Source organism: Paralichthys olivaceus, chromosome 10 (assembly GCF_024713975.1).
Source record: "Paralichthys olivaceus isolate ysfri-2021 chromosome 10, ASM2471397v2, whole genome shotgun sequence".
Classification (NCBI taxonomy): domain Eukaryota; kingdom Metazoa; phylum Chordata; class Actinopteri; order Pleuronectiformes; family Paralichthyidae; genus Paralichthys; species Paralichthys olivaceus.
Genome location: NC_091102.1, coordinates 11,132,633 through 11,155,371, shown reverse-complemented (window position 1 = coordinate 11,155,371; position 22,739 = coordinate 11,132,633). Strand labels below are relative to the sequence as shown.

General features: G+C 41.0%; 1 protein-coding gene across 12 annotated transcripts in view; it reads left to right on the top strand.

Annotated features, from left to right (window-relative positions):
• Positions 1-22,739, top strand: part of myo3b (myosin IIIB) — a 61,650-nt gene that overhangs the window by 1,799 nt on the left and 37,112 nt on the right. For 5 of the 12 annotated variants that reach the window (XM_069533025.1, XM_069533028.1, XM_069533027.1 and 2 more), the window contains exons 3-21: positions 3,077-3,260; positions 3,893-3,913; positions 4,591-4,725; positions 5,475-5,579; positions 5,826-5,925; positions 7,081-7,157; positions 7,824-7,969; positions 13,683-13,748; positions 16,069-16,224; positions 18,478-18,562; positions 18,655-18,771; positions 19,335-19,439; positions 19,681-19,764; positions 19,884-20,088; positions 20,165-20,261; positions 20,344-20,458; positions 20,552-20,678; positions 21,245-21,455; positions 22,245-22,392. In XM_069533025.1, coding sequence (XP_069389126.1) covers positions 3,077-3,260; positions 3,893-3,913; positions 4,591-4,725; positions 5,475-5,579; positions 5,826-5,925; positions 7,081-7,157; positions 7,824-7,969; positions 13,683-13,748; positions 16,069-16,224; positions 18,478-18,562; positions 18,655-18,771; positions 19,335-19,439; positions 19,681-19,764; positions 19,884-20,088; positions 20,165-20,261; positions 20,344-20,458; positions 20,552-20,678; positions 21,245-21,455; positions 22,245-22,392 — 2,284 coding nt within the window. Of the gene's footprint in view, positions 1-943; positions 2,677-3,058; positions 3,261-3,892; positions 3,914-4,590; positions 4,726-5,474; positions 5,580-5,825; positions 5,926-7,080; positions 7,158-7,823; positions 7,970-13,682; positions 13,749-15,804; positions 15,962-16,068; positions 16,225-18,477; positions 18,563-18,654; positions 18,772-19,334; positions 19,440-19,680; positions 19,765-19,883; positions 20,089-20,162; positions 20,262-20,343; positions 20,459-20,551; positions 20,679-21,244; positions 21,456-22,244; positions 22,393-22,739 lie in introns of those variants that run through there. The other 7 variants (XM_069533030.1, XM_069533029.1, XM_069533032.1 and 4 more) reach the window with 6 other exon arrangements.

The window sequence follows — 22,739 nt, the reverse complement described above, 5'->3', positions numbered from 1 at the left end:
AACCGAGAGATAGACACACACATACCCCAGGATTTACACAGTTTACAGTCATATGTATGTTTAGTTTATGATGTAGGATTTTGTTTTTAAAGTACTTGACAGGGCCATATAGGACAGAACAGTATTTTGAAGGACGGATCCAGTCGACCTTTTTCAGGCGCTGACAGTCGATGGTAAACAAAGGGAAACCTGAGCACTGCCATCGAGGAACCCTGGTGTCCTGTTCTTACCCACTGCTTGTGTATCCTTCGTCTTGAACAGCAGGTCGACATTTTAGGGAAAGATTCTGATATGAAACGAACTCTGCCAAAACTTCTTCTTTGTTTGTCTTTCTTTATATTCTGTCAATATGCTCATATACTCTACATCCCAGCCCGTCTCTATGCTATAAGAAGCCACATTTTGCAGAAAGCACAAAAATATGGAAACCCATACAGCTACTGCAAATATATACAAATATAAATTTGGGCGGCTGTGTCTCTAGAGGTAGTAGCTCGTCCACTAACTAAAGTGTTCTTGGGCAAGATACTGAACCCCACATCGTCCCTGTACCAGCAGTGTTTTAGAATAATGTGTGATAGATAAAGTGCTGCACATAGATTCACTGTATGAATGTGTTAATGGTAAAAACTGTGATGTAAAGCGCTCTGAGTGATCATAAAGACTAGAAAAGCTTTATATATATACATTTATATAAATACATTTGACTATTGTTCATGTTATATTTGATCCATTGGACTTAGAACTGATTTCAACAGAAACATCCAGGGTCAATGCATGTAAATTCTGTGATGTAGACGTAGATATGTTTCCTTCCCTGCACACTTCTGGAGACATGCATTCCAACCACGGCAGCAGCTGCAGAGATGCTCATTATGTTATTGTCACTGAAGATGTAAGAAGCTGTTTTCTCAATTAGTGACAGCCAAACGTGTTCAGATAGGGGGGGGGGCAGAGATCACGTGACCTAGCAACTGTCAGGAACTTCCTGGTAACCTGTGTGCAACCTGAGACGCTTCATATCAGCAGGCCATTATGAGTATAGCTACATCTGCCACTTGAATATTTAACAGTGCTGGGGATCAGATGGCAGATTACTGGTGAATTATTAATCCCTATAGATTGGTGAGAATTAGTCCGGTGCACGTCGGTGAGAGGGAGAGAAACAAACCCTTTGACAGAAACAGGTATGTTTGACTTGTGGCTTTATGATCTGAGCTCTATTGATCTTTGAACTCTAGTTTGAATATTAAATAGATGCAAATCAGTGAGTGAGCACATTAGATATTTGTTCACAGGCTGCCATAAAACTGTCGCTATAGCGACCTTGTGCTTTTAAGTATATGCAGTATTGTTTGATGTTTTTGATGATTGATGGTCAAACAGTAGATGCTATTATTAAATTAAATCCCATGGTGATGTTTAATGTATTCTGAAAGCTCTTGCAGGATGAGATAGAGTTAGATAAGTATATTTCACTTCTGCCTGTAGTTGCACTCAAACATTCTATAGGAGGTACGTGGTGCTGAGGAATATGAGCCATCTGCTAGAAAAGTTGGTGAAGGTGCCTTGGCAACAGGTGACCAGCGATGTGTTCAATGCACTGTGCATGTTCCCAAACAGAGCGACAGTTATCGATGGCAGGTAAACAGGTTTGGACCTTGTTGATTAATAAGGCAGCTGCGATGCATTATTCATAGACGGTTTGAGATGGACGATTAACTTCACAAGAATCAATGATGGATTATTAGACTGAAGACAGAAGAGACTTAAAATGTGTGATATAAAAATGTATAATTATAAACATGCTGCTTCTTGAAGGACACATGGAAGGATATCTGTTGTATCTCTGTGCTGCACATTTGAACGCCTCCGCTAAACAGTGGTAAATCCATCTAATATCAACCTGCGTGCACAAAGATTCATAAATCTGTGCTTACACGGGAGTAGCTGTATCCCCTGAGGGTTCAACATCATTCAACGGTTTTTACATCAATCTCCTGCTCCAAAAAAAACGACTTCTCATTCCCCTCCTCAGGGTCGCACAACCTCTGTGATGCATAACATGTTTATGACAAGCGGCACAGTCGTGTGATCACACAAACATTCCCCTCCATCATGTTTATCTAGAATGCGTGTCATTTTCCAAAAATAGGATGCATGTCGCCCCAACGTGGCAACATCCTCTCCTCATCCATCATGTTAGTGTGCTTCAGCTGCTTCGACACTCGATGCTTTGCATCGTTAGTCTCGCATGTTGTACGCGGTCGCAGAAAAACATCACTTGCCTGATGATCGACATCGGACTCTTTCGTCGCTGTGATCATCGGTCTTTATTACCATGTCAAGGGCCGAAGGCATTTTATAAAACCCCTATACGTAATAATCATTTTTCAAAACTGTTTGTGTGGAGGCGTGGCACCGGTTCACTGCTCATTCAGGACACCACTTGTCAAGATAATCCAATTGATCTCAAGGAGATTGCACTTCTTAGTGGGCAGTGACAAGGTCCCCGAGGGCTAATTCAGTGTCGCTGTGAAATGCCACTTGTTGCCCGTCCTCTGGGAGGAAGCCCTTGCTGTTGCTACAGGTGTTGTTGTATCATGGTCACTGGAGACTCCTTAGTCCAGTTTTTTTCTCAGCCCTGATGAGTCAGAAGAAAATACCACTGGCCATGTAAGTAGAGTCTTGTCCTCTCCACCTACAGCTTTGTCTCTGCTTTGATTTCTCCTGCTTTAAACCTGTTAAGTGTCTCCCTTGGCGGATGTAGTCACTTCACTGATCTGAATGAGGAGGCCTTTGGGAGCAAATGTACCTCTGTGTGTGCACTGTGGGCTGTACACTGTTCATACATTTGAATCACCTGCCTCTCTGTGGGTATAACTGACAATGTGTTTCTCTGTCTTGAGGTGAGAGTGTTAAAGCCTGTGTGGTTCATTTAGGACAAAGTGTTGTGAATTAGAAAGGGACTGAAATACCTTGTTATAGCAACCAAAGTATTCAGGAGTGATTATTGTCGTCCTGGTGTGAGTTTTTAAAATGCCACTGTTGATTTTAGATTTCGTTGATCTTCCAGGAGGTCGCTGTATGGCCTGTATCCCTACAAGTCCAGCATGATTGGCCTGGAAAACCTGGGCGATCCGTCGGGTAACTGGGACATCGTGGAGACCATCGGTAAAGGAACGTATGGCAAAGTCTACAGGGTGACCAACAAGAAGGATGGAAGTGAGGCAGCAGTGAAAGTTCTGGACCCAATCAATGTGAGTCCAATAAAATCTTTATTTACGTAGGGGAAAGTTTTATTATGCGATTTTTATGCCTTGTTCGACAGAATAAGAACCTTGAACTGTTTGAACTATCCCTAACTGTGATGGGACAGGTGCTGACTCTATATAGATGACATAGAAGAATTATTTCATGTAATCGTCTAAAGTAGTACTTTGTATTTAATATATTGTTTCAGAGCATCCAGAAACCTCATCACACAGTCATTTAGAGCAACGCTATGCAACTTTTTTACCTAAACACCAACTCATTCCCACTCTCCACCTCAAATGTCAGTTCCTACTCTATGTAAGTTTAGTGAGTGGGTACGATTTCCTGTGGGAAGAGTGTAACTGACTGATGGTCGCAGCTTAAAATGCCAGAATCAAAAATAATACTGAACTGTAGATAAAAAAAGACAGTGTGGATAAATCAGATTATTCATTGATGTGACATGTCTGTGTATTGCTCCTCTCTATAAATTGTTATTATCAGAACTGGAGAAGGAAAGAATGCCCACAAGCATTTATTCATGACTACAAAAACTCATAATATTGTGACAGAAGCCAAAAAGAGGCAAAGACTAAAATCTCTGTGTTTTTCTTTATAACTATGTAACTTGTCTCAGCATGCGAGCCATTCAAACAGAGTAAGTTACTTTTTCCCTTCTTTCCATCTTGATTCAGTTGTCCTTGCTTCCGTGAAATACATCAATGTCTTCCCTTTTCATTTATTTCCTGTCATGTTAAGTCTAACACACCCTCACCAGAAAGTGTAGCTCTCGGAGTGGCTGTATCCTCCACTCGTTTGTCTGCGTGATAAGGACGCAGTAGACTCTGCATTTGCACCGCATTGTGCTCGTGACACTCTGTCTCTGGCTGCCCTGTGGTTGTGTCAATGGAACAATCCCCATCCTGGCAGTGATATCCACCATGATGCTCCCCTGATGCCCATGAAGATGAAGCTGCCTCCTCCTCCATCCCTCTCCCTGATTAGACTGCTGACATTATCACTCAGACATCCAAGAAGAGAAATTCTGCCTCTCTGACTGTTGCTCTTCCGTCCTTCAGAGATTTACTTTGATAGAAAAGTGCTTCCGGGAATAGATTAGGACCCAGTGCCTCCTTTTCTCCTGTTACTGAGTTTACAACCCTTTCATTAGGTGTCCAATTGTGGTAGTTGTGCTGTGTTTCAAAATCGAATGCAACCTGAAATATTTCAATCTTATTACCGTTGTCACTGTATCGGTTTGTTAACATGTGATTAGCTGCATCTCTTGCAACTGTACAATCCAATTCAGCTTGTTTTGTCTGTTGCTGTTTAAAGGATGTGGATGAGGAGATAGAGGCTGAATACAACATCTTGAGGTCCCTGTCCAACCACCCGAATGTGGTGAAGTTTTATGGCATGTTCTACAAGTCAGACAATCTATCAGGCGGACAGCTGTGGCTGGTGCTGGAGGTGAGCTCCCCATAACGTCTTTCTCTGCAGGTTCTGGATCACAGAGCAGTTGCATTTGGATCCCTAGCCCACTGCAGCATAGCATTTTGATGGATTTTTAAAATGTGTCATAGTTTGGAAAATTTTGGACAATGCACCCCCACACATTTCCAGTCTTTGCGTTAAGCAAAGCTAAATAATAGCAGGGTGTAACCTTACTCTCGACAAGAATACAATTCAGTGCGATTCCCATAAGGTCAAATCATTTCTTTAAAGTTGTGCAGCTGAGTTTTTGTCCACTAGAGGCGCCTGGTTCCAGTATTGTCAGCACTGCCACATTGTGTCACAATACACACAGAAACTGAAAAGAATGACTGTCATGTCGTTGCTTATTTACAGGACCTGGATTAGCTCGTACTTTTCCCTTACATCATAATGCTGTATTTATTAAACCAAAAGAGATTTAAAACCTTTGCTTAAGCAAAACCTTTTTCTTTAATGTAGTATCAAAATATTCCTCAGTTTGCCACAACAACTCATCTACAGAATGTTGATGTCATCATGCTGCCAGTGTAATGCTGCATTTTGTGTGTGTGTGTGTGTGTGTGTGTGTGTGTGTGTGTGTGTGTGTGTGTGTGTGTGTGTGTGTGTGTGTGTGTGTGTGTGTGTGTGTGTGTGTGTGTGTGTGTGCCAGCTCAGCCTATGAATCATAATCTCGAGTGTTGTGAAAGATGGACGAGTCACTGTGAGTTCCTCTGTCTCCCTCCCAGCTGTGCAATGGCGGCTCCGTCACAGAACTCATCAAAGGTCTGCTCATGCGAGGCCAGCGTCTGCAGGAGCCCGTTATCTCATACATCTTATACAGCGCCCTCTTGGTAAGACGGCCCGCTGCAAAGCGGCTGCTGATGGGGAGGAGGTGGGATGCAAACACGCTAATAACGTGCTGAGGATTTATTTTCAGGTGGTAAAGGATGCATCTTCCCCTTAACTGCTGTGGGAGGTTTTCCTATATAATTTGCACTACTCAACTTTTAATTCATCACATTCTGATTGTCACTAATGACGAATGTGATTGTGATTCATGCTGAGCACTTTGTGTTTTCTGGCCTCTCATTTAAAAGGGTCTCCAGCATTTGCACAACAACCGGATTATCCACCGTGACGTCAAAGGCAACAACATCCTCCTGACGAACGAGGGAGGAGTCAAACTGGTTGACTTTGGTAATTTGAAAATGGCAATTAAACCACATTATGGATAGTTAGAAAGAGACACATTTATCAACGCCTGAGAGTTGCCTCACAGATTTATCTTTTTCTCTGAGGTACATCGTGAGATTATCTTTTAGTATTTGACTGATCTGTGGGAAGTGTCAGCAGCATTACATCTCTTAATGTGTTTGGTTGTCAATACGTCTCACATCCACTTCAATTCAAGGATGAACTGATTAGAATTTAGTCACCAAATGACAACGTTCACTTCGACCTCAAAACATGATTTTGGTCGTAAATCAGGAATTCACATGACAAAAATTAAGAGAAATATCTAAAAGGATATGATGATGAATTGATTCCATTTTATATTCGAACTAGAATCTAGAATGGCTCTCGGTGGAGCGCATACCTCTGCCAAGGGCTCATAAACATCAGTCCCCTAACCATGCGTGATTTCTTGAATCCTGGATCTGCCCCCTAATCTGGATCCACACCAACATTTTTTGGGTTCTTCATTGACTCCCACCACCTCCTTCCACCAAGTTTTATAATAATTCATCCTGTAGTTTTTGCGCAGTCCTGCTAACAATCCAGCAAAGGCTGAAGAAAACATAACCACCTTAGCAGAGGTAAATATCAAAGTTCAACTTCACTGTGACATCATGAAGTTTATAAAAAATAATACGATCATTATTCAGCGTCATACCTACGGAGCAGACGGGGAGATTAGGATCATTTTTCTTAACTGCTTGGTGGAGGCATACGACCCGTGAGGTGGTTATTCCAGTCATTCCATGGACCCAAGGCTATTATTGCTCATTTAAATTGCATTATTTGATCGTTTGCATATTAAAAGAAAACTGTTATGGCAAATGACTTTGAGTCACCCCCAGGCAAGTTTATGTCCTTTGTGTAGCGGAGACGAAGTGGACCCATGCTGATAAAAATCTGTCCCACATAATTTGAAATGATTATAGCCCATTGTTATTACTGCTTGGCAGGTTGCCATAGTAAATTATACGCCAGGATTTATTGATTAATTCGAATGTTTAGTCTCTGCTATAAATTCTATTTCATTCATAGGAATTGATAGAAATACTAATATCTAAATCTTGATTATTATTAGACCTTAACTAATTATATTTTTATTATTGCTTTCACCAGGTGTTTCAGCTCAACTGACCAGTGCACGGCTGCGGAGGAATACTTCAGTGGGGACTCCGTTCTGGATGGCTCCTGAGGTCAGAGTCTGTGCTTCACTTAACACACACGTTCCTCTCTTGTAATGCAGCAGTGAAATAGCCACAGTGTCTCAGAGCCTAATGGAACAAAGTCTGTTTTCATGTGATACAGAGAGAGGAAAGAGAGATGGAGGAGAGCCTGGGTTATTTCTGTGTGGCTCTCCCCTGTGTCATTGTGTATTCCCCTCCACGGGCACAGCTCTCGAGGTCGCCTCAAGGTTAATAGCCAGGAGTCTGTGGCCCCTCGGCTGACTCTGTGGCAGAAATGAGGTGCGGTGATTGGGTCGGCGGAGAGAGACCTCATGGGCAATTAGAATAAACTCGGCTTTAAAATGTAGTGTCTGTCATAATTATCGACTGTGGAAGGAGAAGCTCATACCACCGCCCAGTGAACTGACCCACCTCTCAGTGTTTTAAATAGTCCATAAATATAGATGTCTGTAACTCTGCCAGATTCTTCTCTTAAAATAGGAAAGAAGAAGGGACATTCAGCTTTATGAGCCTTTCTTTAAATTATCACTTAGCTGCTATTTTAATAAAGTGCTTTATTTCAAATGAATTTGACATAATGTTTCTGTCTGGCACATTTCCTAACCTGCTATGATGACAACCTGTATTTTGGTCAAATGAAATGTTCAGATTGTCACCGTGGTGTCGTGTTGCCAGGTCATAGCCTGTGAACAGCAGTATGATTACTCGTACGACGCCCGCTGTGACGTGTGGTCCCTCGGCATCACGGCCATCGAGCTGGCAGACGGAGACCCCCCCCTGGCTGAGATGCATCCAGTCAAAGCCCTCTTCAAGATCCCACGGTGAGACCACCAGGGGGCGCTCCTGCCACACAGCTGGAGGCAGCCCACACAAGGACACACAAATACTGTTTCATCCCTTTCACTGAGGAGGACAATGACAAACTGAATTTGACAGCAGAGGTGATAAAGGGGGAAATGACATCAGCTTTTTTAATTTAATCCATTTTTATTTTGACTTGAAATTTAAACAATGTGGTTTCATCCATGTTTGTTGTTGCCGTTGCATTTTTATATTTTCCATTATTTCTTACATGAAAGGAAGCATCTACTGAATAATTAGTGTTTCAAATATTTATCACTGAAAAAATACAGTAGCATATTGTCCTACTGTAGTGCAATAAGTCAATGCAGTGATTAATCTGTAGAAATATCCCCTGCTGGAGACGCTGATAATCTTTTTAGAGCTTAGTGGCTGCACGCTGTTGACCTTTTGTTATCGGCACAATCGTGCAATTATCTCTCAGTTAGCTGGAGATATGCCCTTCTGATTGCAATTTGCATTGGTGATGAGCTCCATTCACACTGAGATGAGGCTGTCATCTCCTCCCCGTCACAATGTTATCTCCTCCGTGCCAAGCCAGGGGAGGAACACGGACGGTCCGTGGGGCAGGATTTATGGGAGCCGGTGCAGTATTTCATCAGCACCAGAATTTAACCGGAATTTAGGGTAATTACAGGGAAAGGGGATGGTTAAAAGCAGCATGCAGAGGGATGGGTTTTTCTCAGGGGTGCACGTAATAACGCGTCATTTTTTTGAGGGGGGAGAGAAAATGTAGCTTAAAGATTCTCACCCTAACCCGAAGTAACCTGACACTGGATGAGTGGTACCTGTCAGGCATGTTTCCTTATCAGCAGACATAATAAGAGGGGACATATGCATTTCCCCTTGTCAATGTCCCATCCTGTTTTATTACTGTAGTGTTCTTAGCGTCTTTGACTTTAGGGATAACCATTTGAATAGTATTGGAGGTACATCTCCAACTGACATTCCTCCATCTCTTTCCCACTCAAAATAGATATGATGCCCTCTTGTGTGTGAATCGGGACCTTAAAAGCTCTGCAGTCATGGTATAAATCACTGCGAATGTGTTGAACCATGAAATGATTCTGTTAACATGTCGTTTATCTCAAATATATTTTCTCGTCACCGCGGTGAGGCAGACCAGACCACAGGAAAACCTGCTGTAAATTATGACTCCTGTCTGAATTACTTTTCTAAATATGGAAATGCGTCTCACCTTTGGGTCTTTAGTGGCAGTGACAGTGATTCACGATTAAATCAAAGAGATTCATCTTCACCAGGTTTTGATGATTGCAAAGTTCTACATTTAGATCTAGATTTTTCAATTTGATACGTCACAAACCATTACCAGAGGAGCCTTCTCTGAAGTATTGTCCTTGGGTAGCACATGCTTTATGAAATCCATATAAGCACTAAAACATGCAATAAGCTTTTTCATTATTCAGATATTTTACAGTTGCATGTTTCCGGGCTAAAGGTTTAACTGCCATGTTGTTAATCTTGTGTGTATCATCCACTTTCTCCTTCTTCTCCTGAAACACACTTAAACAGTAAAATACTCCCATAGCTGTAGGTGATGTTATACATTTCCCTTATATGTTCTTGTATTGTGTAGTCAGCCCTCTGTAGTGAGACTCTTTCCTTGCTGTCTGCAATATAAAAAAATGTCAGTCTCTCTTGTTGGGCTACAGATTTCATATTTCCTGGTGAGGAGGATATAAACACACAGGGGGACTTTGACAGCAGCAGCACTAGAGAACCATTATGTCCCAGTTTAAGTTGTACAAGTGGAAACATGCACAGGTGGAAGGGATTCTTGTCCCAGCAGCTATAAACGATAAGAGCAGCTCTGATATCTGTCAGAGGGGACGCTGATGAGCTCCATGAATTAGGGTCACCTTGGTGCGTGGTCTGTTTGTGCTTCAGAAATATCTGATGCTTGATGAGTTGTGACACACTGTCCACTCATGCATGCGTTCAAAGCTCAGATAGATCATTTGGTTATTTTGTGTGTTTTCTAGATGAATCCAAGAGTTTTTTGCTCTTTGTTGTGATTAAATTAATTGAATGTGTTACAGCGTGTTCGACAGGTATGTGATGTCCGTGATGACCATGAATGGAGGTAATGGAGTGTGTCAGAGGGTAAAGTTGTAAAATCATCAACTGCAAAATTAATTACAGATACTCAAGACAAAAGAGGGCGTGCAATACTTAATATGTGCGAAGGTTAATTGCTTGAACCGATGTTCTTTACTCGGCACGGCCCCTGAGTGTCCCATGTAACGTTAAACCAAAGTGTGTGTAAAATGCGCTGTAAAGGTTAGAGGCGATTGGCAAAGACGCCCAAGGTTGCATTTATTCAGCTAGATCCCCCGCAGATACTAGCCACATATTTAATAGTAGTCGTATCTGTCAGAGCAGCGGCAGAGAAGGAGCGAGAGAGAGGTAAATGATGGCGTGTCAGAGGAAAGAGAGGCTAATCACATCAAATCATGAGGCTCAGGGAGATGAATCCAGACCTGGTGAGGGACAGGGTAGGGATATCAATGTTGTCTCACTCATAATCACACTGGGGACCATGACTTTCTGTTCACTGTTTTATGCCGATCCAACTTGTAGTTAATGAGATATTTACAAGATACATAGAAAGTTTGATCTGAAATGCACAACAGGAAATTTCAGGGATTCACCAAATATATTTCGAGTTCATCCCTTTCATACTAACATCGTCCAAAATTGAATCTTGGTCCAATATTTCACAATAAACTCAATTACCATGATGTTACATTGAGCTGAAATCCCTGATCCATCGAGGAAAGTAAAACATTTTTTACCTCTGCCAAGGAGGTTATGTTTTCATCGGTGTTTGTGTGTTGGTGAGCAGGATTACGCGAAACCTACTAAAGTGATATCTATAAAATCAAAACCCATTACATTTTTTACAGATCCGGAATTATTTTTCACTTTCTTTAACATTGTCGTTGATTTCTCAGAAAATATTTCATAGATCTTGATGAATAAAAATTCCCTATTTAGGGGTTTGATATATATGAGTGTGTGTAATTTGGTGCAGATCCAAATACAATTTGAGATCTAGTTCATTGAAATCTTGTTTCATAAGGGGACTGTCGGGCCTTGGCGGAGGTTCGCCCTCCACTGAGTATCATTCTTGTGCATTTGGATGATTTCAATGTCAGAAGTACGTTGATTTGGAAACTGTGTGTTCCCTGCCAAGCTCAACAAATTCCTCATAACTGTGAAAACCAAACACTTTCTAAAATAACTGAATCGAAACATCTTACGGATAAAAAGTCTGTTTAAATCAATGGATGACATCACATCATCATCGTCATCATCAGACTCTGATGCAGTCTTGACCCCTGTCCAGAGGTTTCTGGCTGGTTGGATGACTTTAACATTTACTCTATCATCTCCTTCTTTGATGCAGTTATTTTACTGCTATGTTCGGTGTTCGGAGAACTGCTGCATTTTGGTGATGTGACCGCCACAGACATGATAAATGTGGCAGCGGTTCTCCGCACTCATGCATGTGTGCAGGAAGAAGTGCGAGTGCTCAGGCTGAGGTGATGGATGAGGTGAGATTTTAAGCGGGTGGTCCATCCACTGGATAAGTCTTCATTTTAGGCCCTCACACTCTCTAAAGGCCACTGTGTTTCTGCAGAAACCAATGCCCTCTACAGTAAGTCAAAGAAATGCATGAATCCTGAAAGTGTATTAAAGCTTATACTCTTTATTCTGCTCAAATTTCATCAGAATCAATTTTGCGTCAGCAAGGTTATGCAAGGCAGCTTTGAGATAGATTTACAGCAAATGTAGATTTATCTCTGTGCCACTTTTACATTTACGAGAACAACTCAGTATTGGTGCATGTTCTTCTGACACATTAATCTTCTCCGGAGTCTTCATGATGTCTGCTCTAGAAGAAGTGAACTGTGGATGTGTGATACAGAAACAGATCATTTGCGATTTTTAATTCTACTGATTCAAGTTACAGCACAGAGAGGTTTATGGAAGGATTCAAAGTAGAGCCTACTTCTGTTATCTTTAACTTCTTCACATTTAATTGTATTTCTAGTTTTTGTATTTATAGATCAAGGCTCAATCATATTGTCAATTATCACCTCTGCCCAGTAGCTTATGTTTTCATTTTGTATATTTTTGGGTTTTTTGTTTGTTTGTTAATAGGATTACACAGAATTACTCAACTGATTTCCATCAAATGTTGTGGAGGGGTGGGGCACGACAAATTTTGGTGCAGATCTAGATCAGGTCTGCATTTGATTTCTTTCACATTGTGAGATTGTGATAGGATCTTGATGAAAACATTCAGACATATTTAGGGGGTTGGTCAGTTTCATTAGGCACATTGGCAGAGGTGTGCAGTAATCCATATCAGTCTGGCTCTAATTTTAACTGAGTCTTGATCACAAAGTAACAAAGACAAATGTAAAGTTCAAACTGAAGAATTGCTTGAATGAAAAATTGAAATATTCACCATCATATGGAAAGCAGAATTATAAATCCAGCTGCATGGGGCTGATTTTTGTCTTCCTTCATGGCTTAGTTACAGCCGTCAAACGCCGTTGACACCTTTTTTTTTTCTCCTCAATCCACTTTGAGGAACATCTGACAGTACGAGCGCTGCCTGGACCTAGATTGGAATAAGCCATTTGTGTTTACAATATGAGCCAGCACTCTCACAAATGGTGAAAGGGGGAAAAAATTGCCTGAATTTGCTAAGCACAATGAGCACAGTTGACGGTGTTATCAGCCATGCTGCTATATTGACTTTGTAATGTATAAGCAGTGTGGTACAACATCAAGGCGAGAACGTGTCTTCAGGCTCATATTAGAGGTTGCATTGAAGCAGTCAGTTACAGGCTTTGATCTGCACTTTGGAAAGGATTGGCTGCCTGAATCCTTATCAAAGACTCAACCAACTTAGTGCTGCGTAACATGACAGACCCTGTGCCCCAACATCCCTCCTCCCTTTCAAAAGAGGGGGAAAATAGATGTGGAATATATTGTAGTTTAATGTGTAGCTTAGCATCTTACTCTGGTTTGTTTGTGGAAGAGTTTTTAATGTTTTGAATCCAAACTCATGTTGTATTTTGTCAGATTGATGGCTCTGTGGAACAACATGCGTGAGCTAATTAAAGCGGTTAATAAATATCTTCACCGGGCGTGTCACTGTTTTCCTGACAGTGATAAAAGGTTCAGCCTCCAGCTGTCAGCTCTCCGTGAAGATGACTGTACTCAGGCCCTTCCAGCCTTGGCTCCTCATACAGACCTGCCTCCTGTCATCCTGTGCACTTGAAAAGCGTTAGCCTCATTATGGATGGCCTCCGTAAATGCTGCTGACAGAGGTATAACTAGCTCCCATAACTTTTGGCTCCCAATGGCAGATGCTTGCTGCCAGACAGTGGAGGAGCTGTTATCATTTGTCACTTTTTTCTGTGGCTGCCAGAGACCTGGAGCCTGACCAGCTCGTCCTCAGACCAACGGCTCTCACGGGAGTCTCGCCGGTCACTCTCTGCCTGCTGGTGATCATTTGTCAGCAAAACTCCGGAGACAAGTCTTTGATTTGCAGCAGCGATCGTGTCATTTAAATTTGATGAATTCAGTTTTTCACACATTGTACTCTGATTTCGTGTTGTGATTTTGTTTCAGAAATCCCTCCCCAACATTACGAAATCCAGAACAGTGGTGCAGGAGTTTCAGTCATTTCATCGGACAGTAAGTCTCCTCTTACTTCGTTAAGTTGTCAGCCTTCATCCTCTCTCTGTCTTCAGACTTCAGTCTTAAGAGAAAAGCTGTTACTTCCCAAGCATCTCTTGAAGCCTTTAAAAAGACAAGTGAAAACCCATATATTCATATTGGCCTTTGTCTCACCTTGTGCTTTGTAGTTGAAACCCTGCATTTTAATTGTCTTTTAATGCATGCAGTTATTGTTTATTACTACATTTATGGTGTTAATTTATTTAGCACTTTGTGACTTTGCTCTGGGAAAGGTTATATACTGAATAAACCGAACTTATCTAATTACTTCTAAAAGGGTCGTGAAAACACACAGTTGATGGAGAAATGTAATGTTCCAAAAAGACTGTTCTACCTATTCTGAAGAACTGAGGCAGATTCTCATGTCTTCATATGTGTATAAATGGATTGATAGATATAATATATTTATTACCATCAAAAGTAATTATTATTAAGGTAAGTTGTGTGTTGGGGTACACACACACACACATATTTTTTTAGGAATAGACAGGAGGAACATTCTGCATTTTTACTTACAGCTCCATGTTTTAATACATTTACTTTAACTAGTGCCCCCTACCTGTGAATATACATGGGCAAAAATTAATGAAGAATGGCCTAAAGTATTTTATATAGAATTTGTTCAGTATGTAATGATAGAACATACATCGGTAATAAAAAAAAATACAAAAAATCCTGAGCCGGAGTAGTCTAACAGTAGCTATCGTATGTTATCAGCAGGCGGGAAAGTGCATGTAAACATGGAAGGAATTGAAATTTATATTTTATAGCCAGATTCTATCAACCCTCTTGTCTCTCTGTTCATTGACTTTCATTTGTGTAAATCTGCCACAGAGGAACAAACTAATTCACCTGAGTTATCAGCTCCATCTGTGGCCCAGATAACTTCTCAATGCCTCCACTGTGCAAAGCTAATAATGTCAGGCGGCGGCCTGTAATGGTTGCTCACAATATACAGCCTTAATATCTGCTATGCAGAGGTGTGTGAGCCAGAACCATAATGAGAAAATAGAATTCAATTTCTTTAGAGAATTATTTGTGTGTGTCTAACACATATGCTGGAGTAAAAGGGAGCAATTGAGAAAACAAACAGACCATCTGCCTCGTCACTAAAGATATTGATTGATCAAAACAGAGTCAAGGCATATTACCTCTTAAACCAGCCAACAAACATTTAAGTGATACTGTTTTTTACACGTCTACAGCGTCATTGCAATGGTTTTCATTGGATACTGTGTGAGTTGAAGCTCTGTAATCTGGGTTAATGGATTGTCTGATATCATATCAGAATTAATCTCCCCAAACAAAGCCCGGCAGAGTTCAATGTGGGGAGGCTGGACAATGTTATCAAGGTTTGCAGGCTGTTTCTGAAGCCTTTTCAGCCCTGTCAGGTCTGCATGTGTGTTGGGAGAGGTGGAAGGGTGGGGGGGTCTGGGATAATAAATCCATCACCAGTGTCTGCACTTGTGCAGCCAAAGGGCCGACTCCTGTGACAAAGTGGCCTGCCGTGCAGCATCCCGGCAGCACAGCCCTGCTAATAGCAGCAACCTCTGCTTAATGTCCTGGTGCTAATGAATTCATGGAATTAACTTTCAGAGCTGAACAAGCTGATAAAAGAAACAGAATTTGAGTGTAGATTAGGGACTCGTAATTAGATTGGTATTTTTCTCCTATCTTACCTCCGCCTGCAGTTGTTGGTGTTGTAGCTCTTTGCACACACACAGTCAGATGCTTCAGGTCTTTAGCTGAACAAATGAACAGGACACATGTGGAATATTGATGCTGATGCTTTCTTGAGTTCAGGTGAGGATTTCAGGCCTTATAACTTCAGTTTCAATATGGACGTGTTGCTCTGTGTTTTCAGTTCACGGTGTTGTCACAGTCAATATTTTGAGAGGCTTTGTATCAAAGACAAACTGATGCTGAAGTGTTCCCGCCGGCCAGTGTCACTAAGTGACATCACCTATTGGCAAACACTGCACATCACAGATAGGACTTACCGCTGTGCCCCAGCAGGGCTTGTTTGGACTTGGGGCCATGGTGACAGTGACCATGTGGTACTGGAAGAGAGAACGACAGATTAGTGACCCAGACTTTAAAACACTTGCTCCCTGCTGGCGTGACTGTCAGTCCGAGCTGACCCAGACAAATCAGCTTTTTAAAATGTTCAGGTGACTCCATACTTAGCTGTGTATTAGTAATGAGTGACTCTTTTTACTGACTGTTAGTTAGTGTGGAGGTGGTAAACTAACGCTGTGGTATTTTTGTGTCTGTAAAGGTGCCTGATAAAGGATTTCGAGGCACGTCCGTCTGTGACCCACCTCCTAGAGCATCCCTTCATCAAGCAGGCCCACGGCAAAGAGGTGGCTCTCCGGCAGCAGTTAGCTGCTCTCATCGAGGAGCAGCAAGAAATGGGCTGCAAAACCAAAACCAAGTAAGTTATTTTGAAATGTAATTAAGAATAAAATATAGCTCTTTGAAGAATAGTGGCAATGCTTATTTCCTCATTTGTGTGCTGTCATTGGTTATCTCTGCTGCTGCAGATAGCCACCGACTGTTAGTGTTTTTTTTTGTCCAGTAGGGGGCAGGGTCTCATCTTCTTACACTCGAGCATAGAGATGATGATGATGATGATGATGATGATGATGAGCGCCTGTAATGGACATTACAGTATGTGATTAAAGAGAAGTTAGGGGAGTGTGACTAATTCAGAAGGAGTGATTGTGCTGACTAACCTTAGATTAATAAATGCTATTTAGGCCAGTGGATGAGGCAACTGTGTGATGGGGACGAGTCTTAGATTCCAAGCACTTTCCCACCAGTATGATTAAACCAGTGAAAGAGTTAATGGATAATTTTTTTCTGGGTTCATTTACTCCTGAAAATGAATTACTCCTCTATTTGCTTGTTTTTCAATTAACTATATATTTATTTCCTTAGTTATAGATAGATAGGTAGATATATGGAAAGATGATAGATAGATAGATAGTCTATTGTTAAATGGGATATGATGACTCTCATGTCAGTGAATGACAGCACAGAATGTCTCCTGTTATTTCCTGGAGAAGTATACTGACGTTGGCAATGTTTAATCTTCATTATAAAGGAGTTTGCTGAACCTGCCCTTGACGGAGTCTTGATGTTGTGCCAGCTCTGTTTACTCCCGCGAGTGTGCAGAGTCGCTGCCTGAGCCTGATCCCGAATTCCTGTCCACAGTGAAAGTGGATAATGGGATTAGGAGCTTGTAGGGCGAGAACTGGGCTCGCCTGGTTTAGTCTCTCATGCCACAGATCAGCGCACAATGACTCCAGATAAGAATAAAGACATAGGGAACTTAAAAGTGTCTGCCATAGGTGGAATAGTGTGATTTACTTCAAAGCTGGAGAGAAGGAGGTAGAGGCTGCAGGTCTGAAGTCCTTCTCTGAAGGGACATGATGACGATAGTCACTTTATCGGGAGCAGATGTTGAGTATTTCCATTATATTCAGAATACAGAATGAATACAAAGGCAGAGGAGGAAACAGTTCAGGACCTGAAGAATGAATATCTGAATTTATATACTGTGATTGATTATTTATTGTAATAGAATATAGATATATCTAGTCATTTAGATTTTTATTTTATGTTTTGGAGAAGTAACCAGAAGTGCTCTTATGTAAGAGGTTTTTATCAATTAAAGAAAGAGGCTGGTGTTGTTCTGTGTTTTTCTTATTGCCTGAAAAAAATATTTTAAAAACTTTATGATTGTGCTACTTAATTACACTCATCCATCCATCCATCCATCCATCCATCCATCCATCCATCCATCCATCCATCCATCCATCCATCTATTTATCCATCCATCTATCATCCATCCATCCAAGTGCACACCACTGAATGAAACAAATTACAATTATAGAAATATAATTTTCATTTTATCTATTAGTTGTTACTAAATGTTTAGACTTGGTAAGTGCCAGGTGTAGCTACCTGAGCTAACAGTCAAAGCTAAAGTTAGCTTGGCTGGCTAATGTTTAGATTGCAGAGTAAAGTCGATATAGATCACACCTCTGAGCTGTCACTTAATTAAGAGCTGTTTAATACTGATTTCTGTAGGTCTGCAAGATATCAGGAAAAAATGCGAAAACATTAAATATTGCGATGACGATACATTTTCGATATATCGTGCAGCCCTGGATGTAAGATGAAATTACAATCAACAAAAATGACAAATGTTAAAAACATATTTTGCTTTTGCTATATGGAAAATACAGGGCGGTAGAATCGTTTCATTCTTGGTTTCAGTTTTTTTTTTGGATTTCATGTATTTCCCTTTAAATTCCATAGAGAGGGTTGATTGTGGACAGTACATTACTGTGTGCTACGCATACACTACATTTATACAGGCACATAAAGCAGTAGGCCCTCACAGACTCTATTTCTCTCAAACACTCCCCTGAGGTTTCCAGCGGCCCCACAGAACCTCTGACCTCTGCCCACTGGGGCCCGTTGGATAGCGATCGGTCTAAACACAGATGAAGTGCAATCACAGCCTCTGATAGTGGGAGATGTGTCCCCTGGGATTCAGGCTTTAAGGGCTTCACGCAAACCTTGAAGTGACTGGGTCTTACATCCAGCCAGTTAAACTACCACTTCTCATCTGGTGGTTACTTCACTGAGGCATTATCATGTCCTTGGTTTCATACAGGCACGAGCGGATCAATACTCGTAAAACCCTCATAATAGAGAGCAGCCCCGATGATGATCTGGTAAACCTGGAGTTCTTAGATGAGGTAAGATTTAATGTGTTTATCTCATCGTGCATTGGTTGCCGCAAGGTACATTGTTCTTGTTGCGATGTATTTTTTTTTCTTTTTGTGAGCAGGAGACAATAATCAGCCATCTCCAAAAAAGATACGATGAGCTCCAGGTGTACACCTACGTTGGTGACATCCTCATCGCGCTCAACCCTTTCCAGAACCTCAGCATCTACTCTCCCCAGGTTGGCTTTCGACCAATCACACAAATGATGCTGATTGATTCACTGCCATTGGTCCTATTGTAGTGGGTGCACATAATATACTATACACTGATATACTATGATATACTGATATGTGTATGTCTGTGGCATGTTTTGAAAGAGGTCATTCTGAACCATCAGTCATCTGATTTAAATCTCATTGTGTAATTTCAGGTCATACCAAGCAGAAAAAATCAAATAAAAAAAATCTACCGAAACATTTAACCAGTAACCTTTTTTAATGTTGTGGCTGATCGCAGTATGAGTACTATAAAAAATAATCGAAAATCTGGCCTAAAATCTGACTCTTTTCTGGATCTATATTTTATGAGATTCTCCCATCAGAGGACAACATCATCTGTAAACTCTAAATTGTGTTTGACAGAGGAAAACAAAAATGTTAACATGTGGGTGTATAGATTATGTGTGGGATTTTCTTTCCAGATATTCTCATGTTAATAATGTTAATTATTTATTTTCTTGGAAATTATGTAAAATACTAAAACATATTGTATATTATTATGTATTCATGCATCTCTCCTTAGTTCTCTAAGCTGTATCATGGTGTGAAGCGGGCTAACAACCCTCCACACATCTTTGCTACTGCAGATGCAGCGTACCAAGGCATGGTGACATTCTGCAAAGACCAGGTATTCTGTAGAAAAAGGATGAGGATGATGAAAACTTTACAGAAGACGATTTAAAGCAATATATGGTCTGTTTTCAAATGTTTGAGAGGGATGCTCTGGAATTTTTGTGATTTCATTTTGCATTATTTTTCCTCTTGAGCTGAATTTACGTGTGCGACAGTGTAACCTTTACCTGGTTAAATGATGTGTTTAATGAAATGTAAATATTTGAGTCACTCTATTTGTTTTCTCTTTTCTTTAGTGCATCATAATCAGTGGGGAGAGTGGCGCTGGAAAAACAGAGAGCGCTCATTTAATTGTTCAACATCTGACCTTCTTGGGAAAGGTACAGCAGTGTGGTCATTCTCTTCTGGTTCAATCTGACATTGTTTCTGTTGAATTTTGCATAAACTTCATAAACCAATCATACCACAGCTCATTAAAGAAATGTGTTTTTGTTTCCAGGCAAACAATCGGACGCTGCGTGAAAAGATATTGCAGGTGAACCCCCTCGTCGAGGCCTTCGGAAATGCCTGCACAGCGATCAATGACAACTCCAGTCGCTTTGGGAAGTACCTTGAGATGAAGTTCACGCCGACGGGAGCAGTGATCGGGGCCAAGATATCCGAATATCTGCTGGAGAAGTCGAGGGTCATCAAACAGGCCATGTGTGTACTATGCATCCTTGATCTGGTTGGATTTGCATATGTCACATTTCTGACAACTCTGTTTCCTTTCCTCCAGAGGGGAGAAAAACTTCCACATATTTTATTACATATATGCTGGACTTTACCACCAAGACAAGCTGAAAACGTACAGGCTTCCAGACAAGACACCTCCCATGTTAGTGCTACAATTTTGTTTCTTTGAAATCCTGCTGTCTTTCACTTCCCATCATGGAAACTAACATTATATGTGTCTGCAGGTACATAGACAACCAGCACTGCAAAGTCATGCAAGACATTGTGTCCAGCAAACTGTACAAGGAGCAGTTTGATGCAATTCAGGAGTGCTTCCGAAACATTGGTTTTACTGAAGAGGTGGTTAAACATTCAAAATGTTCTACGCCGCTGTCATTTGTAGATGCATTCATTACTATGTAAAAATCTATTTATTGGTCTTTTGTTTTTTAGGAAGTCAACTCTGTCTACAGAATTCTCTCAGCCATTTTGAACACAGGCAATATTGAATTTGCAGCCATCACATCCCAACACCAGACTGATAAGAGCGAAGTACCAAACTCAGAGGCCTTGGAGAACGGTGAGATATGTAACGTGAGCTGTAGAAGTCAGCAATACGCTTCTTTCCAACATAGAACCAAAGAGTTTTAATGGTCTCCCCAGAGAGAACAGAGACTTTTATGTGATGTAGGTGAGATTAAAAGAGAGAGTCTATTTTTCATGCTTTATATGTGTGATGATTTATGGAATCTGTCGTAACATTTTTTCTGGTTGGATGATTTTTAGTTTTAAGAATCAAACCTTTTAGTGGTTGATTTTATCCGCAGAGCGTGGGAAGGGGAAAAATAAAAGACATGTGTTAATTAGTCTGTGTTATATTTTGTTATGTTGTGTAGTAGTTTTCTTTAGTGATACATGATTCATTATGGATTTGCAGTCTGTGTGGGCTGGGCACTTTTACAAAACCAAAGAATTGTTATTCTCATCTTTTTACTAAGAAATTAAGAGGGAAAACTTGAATAAACTGAAAATGTAAAGAAGCAAACAGATCCACAGGAAAAGAAAGTCCTAGCGGATTTCTATATTAATGAGGCAGACGACATCTTCACTATCAAACTAATTTCTTGATCTTTCTTGTTTTCTTAGCTGCGTCTCTCCTCAACATCGGCCCTGAGGAGCTCCAAGAGGCGCTGACCTCTCAGTGCGTGGTCACCAGAGGCGAGACCATCATCCGCACCAACACCGTGGACAAAGCCACCGACGTGCGAGACGCCATGTCCAAGGCCTTGTACGGACGCCTCTTCAGCTGGATAGTGAACCGCATCAACTCCTTGCTGCAGCCTGACATGAATACCTGGTGAGATGTGCTCCGGTGATGAGCATCAGTGCAGACATCCACCACTACTCTCTTGTCTTCTTCTTTGTCTCAAACCATCAGGCGGCATCTCGGTAAAGCTCCGACGACCTTTATGGAAGTCTGCAGAGGTAGATGCAAACCTGCAGAGGAGAATATCAATGGGCAAGCAAAAGGAGAGCAAAAAAAAGTTTTGATAAATTTTTGATACAGAGTTGCGTGCAGAGAAAATAATGTTGGGATGATTAAAAAGACATCAGAGAGACTGCAAAGAGGCTGTTCATTGATCCAAAAGAATTCCTTCATAAATATGGGCGTCTACTGTCAAGGACTCATCTCTGAGATGTATAAAAGCTCAGAGTTCCTGTCTGCATTCCACTCATCTTTGCCATTTTCTTATTGCCATTAATAACCCGGTCGCACAGGCTAAAGGTGACCTCTACATACACTGGTTAATGACTGATCGTGGAAAGTAGCAGCTCCGAGCTCAGAATATCAAATACCCAGTGTAAAGTCTTCATGCTGTGTTGTGGAAATGTGTTGTTTGTGCAGACGAAGAAAATAACTGGAGGTTTAATCAATAGAGACAGAAATAAAAAAACATTAAGAAGATCAGACTATTTTTAAAGCTGATGTTTTTAGTTTCCCATCCATCCTGACCATACTCTTTATTTGGGTTGAACTTGGATTATCATTAAAGTTTAATCAATTAAATATGGCTGCTGGGGATGTGCTCGTTCCATGACATAGAAGAATTGAAGTTTGCTTGTCCCCGTTTTTCCCTCTTTGAAGTGCCGCGGAGAGTGGCATGAACGTGGGAATCCTGGACATCTTCGGATTCGAAAATTTCAAAAAGAACTCCTTTGAACAACTGTGCATCAACATCGCAAACGAGCAGATCCAGTTTTACTTCAACCAGCACATATTTGCCCTGGAACAGGTCAGTTCTACACACACACAAGTTAATTGTATGTAAATGCATCATAATTAAAATGCCACTGAAAGGTTCAATGAAAGCTCGACAGCGACAAACAAGACCAAATCTGTGATTATATTATTATGTGCTTTTATATCTATCAGGGAGGAGATTCTCTAGACGTGAACATTTTTCTCTGGCTGCAATGTGTAAATGATTGTTTGTACTTTTCTGCACCACCAGATTACTCTCTTAATTGATTTAATGAAGTTGTTTACCCTGAAGTGCGAAAAGTCTTTATTTTCCTTGATGGAAATGAAAAGCCATTAATCAAGAGGGGTTTTACCATAATACCTTTTAGTCTATGTTAA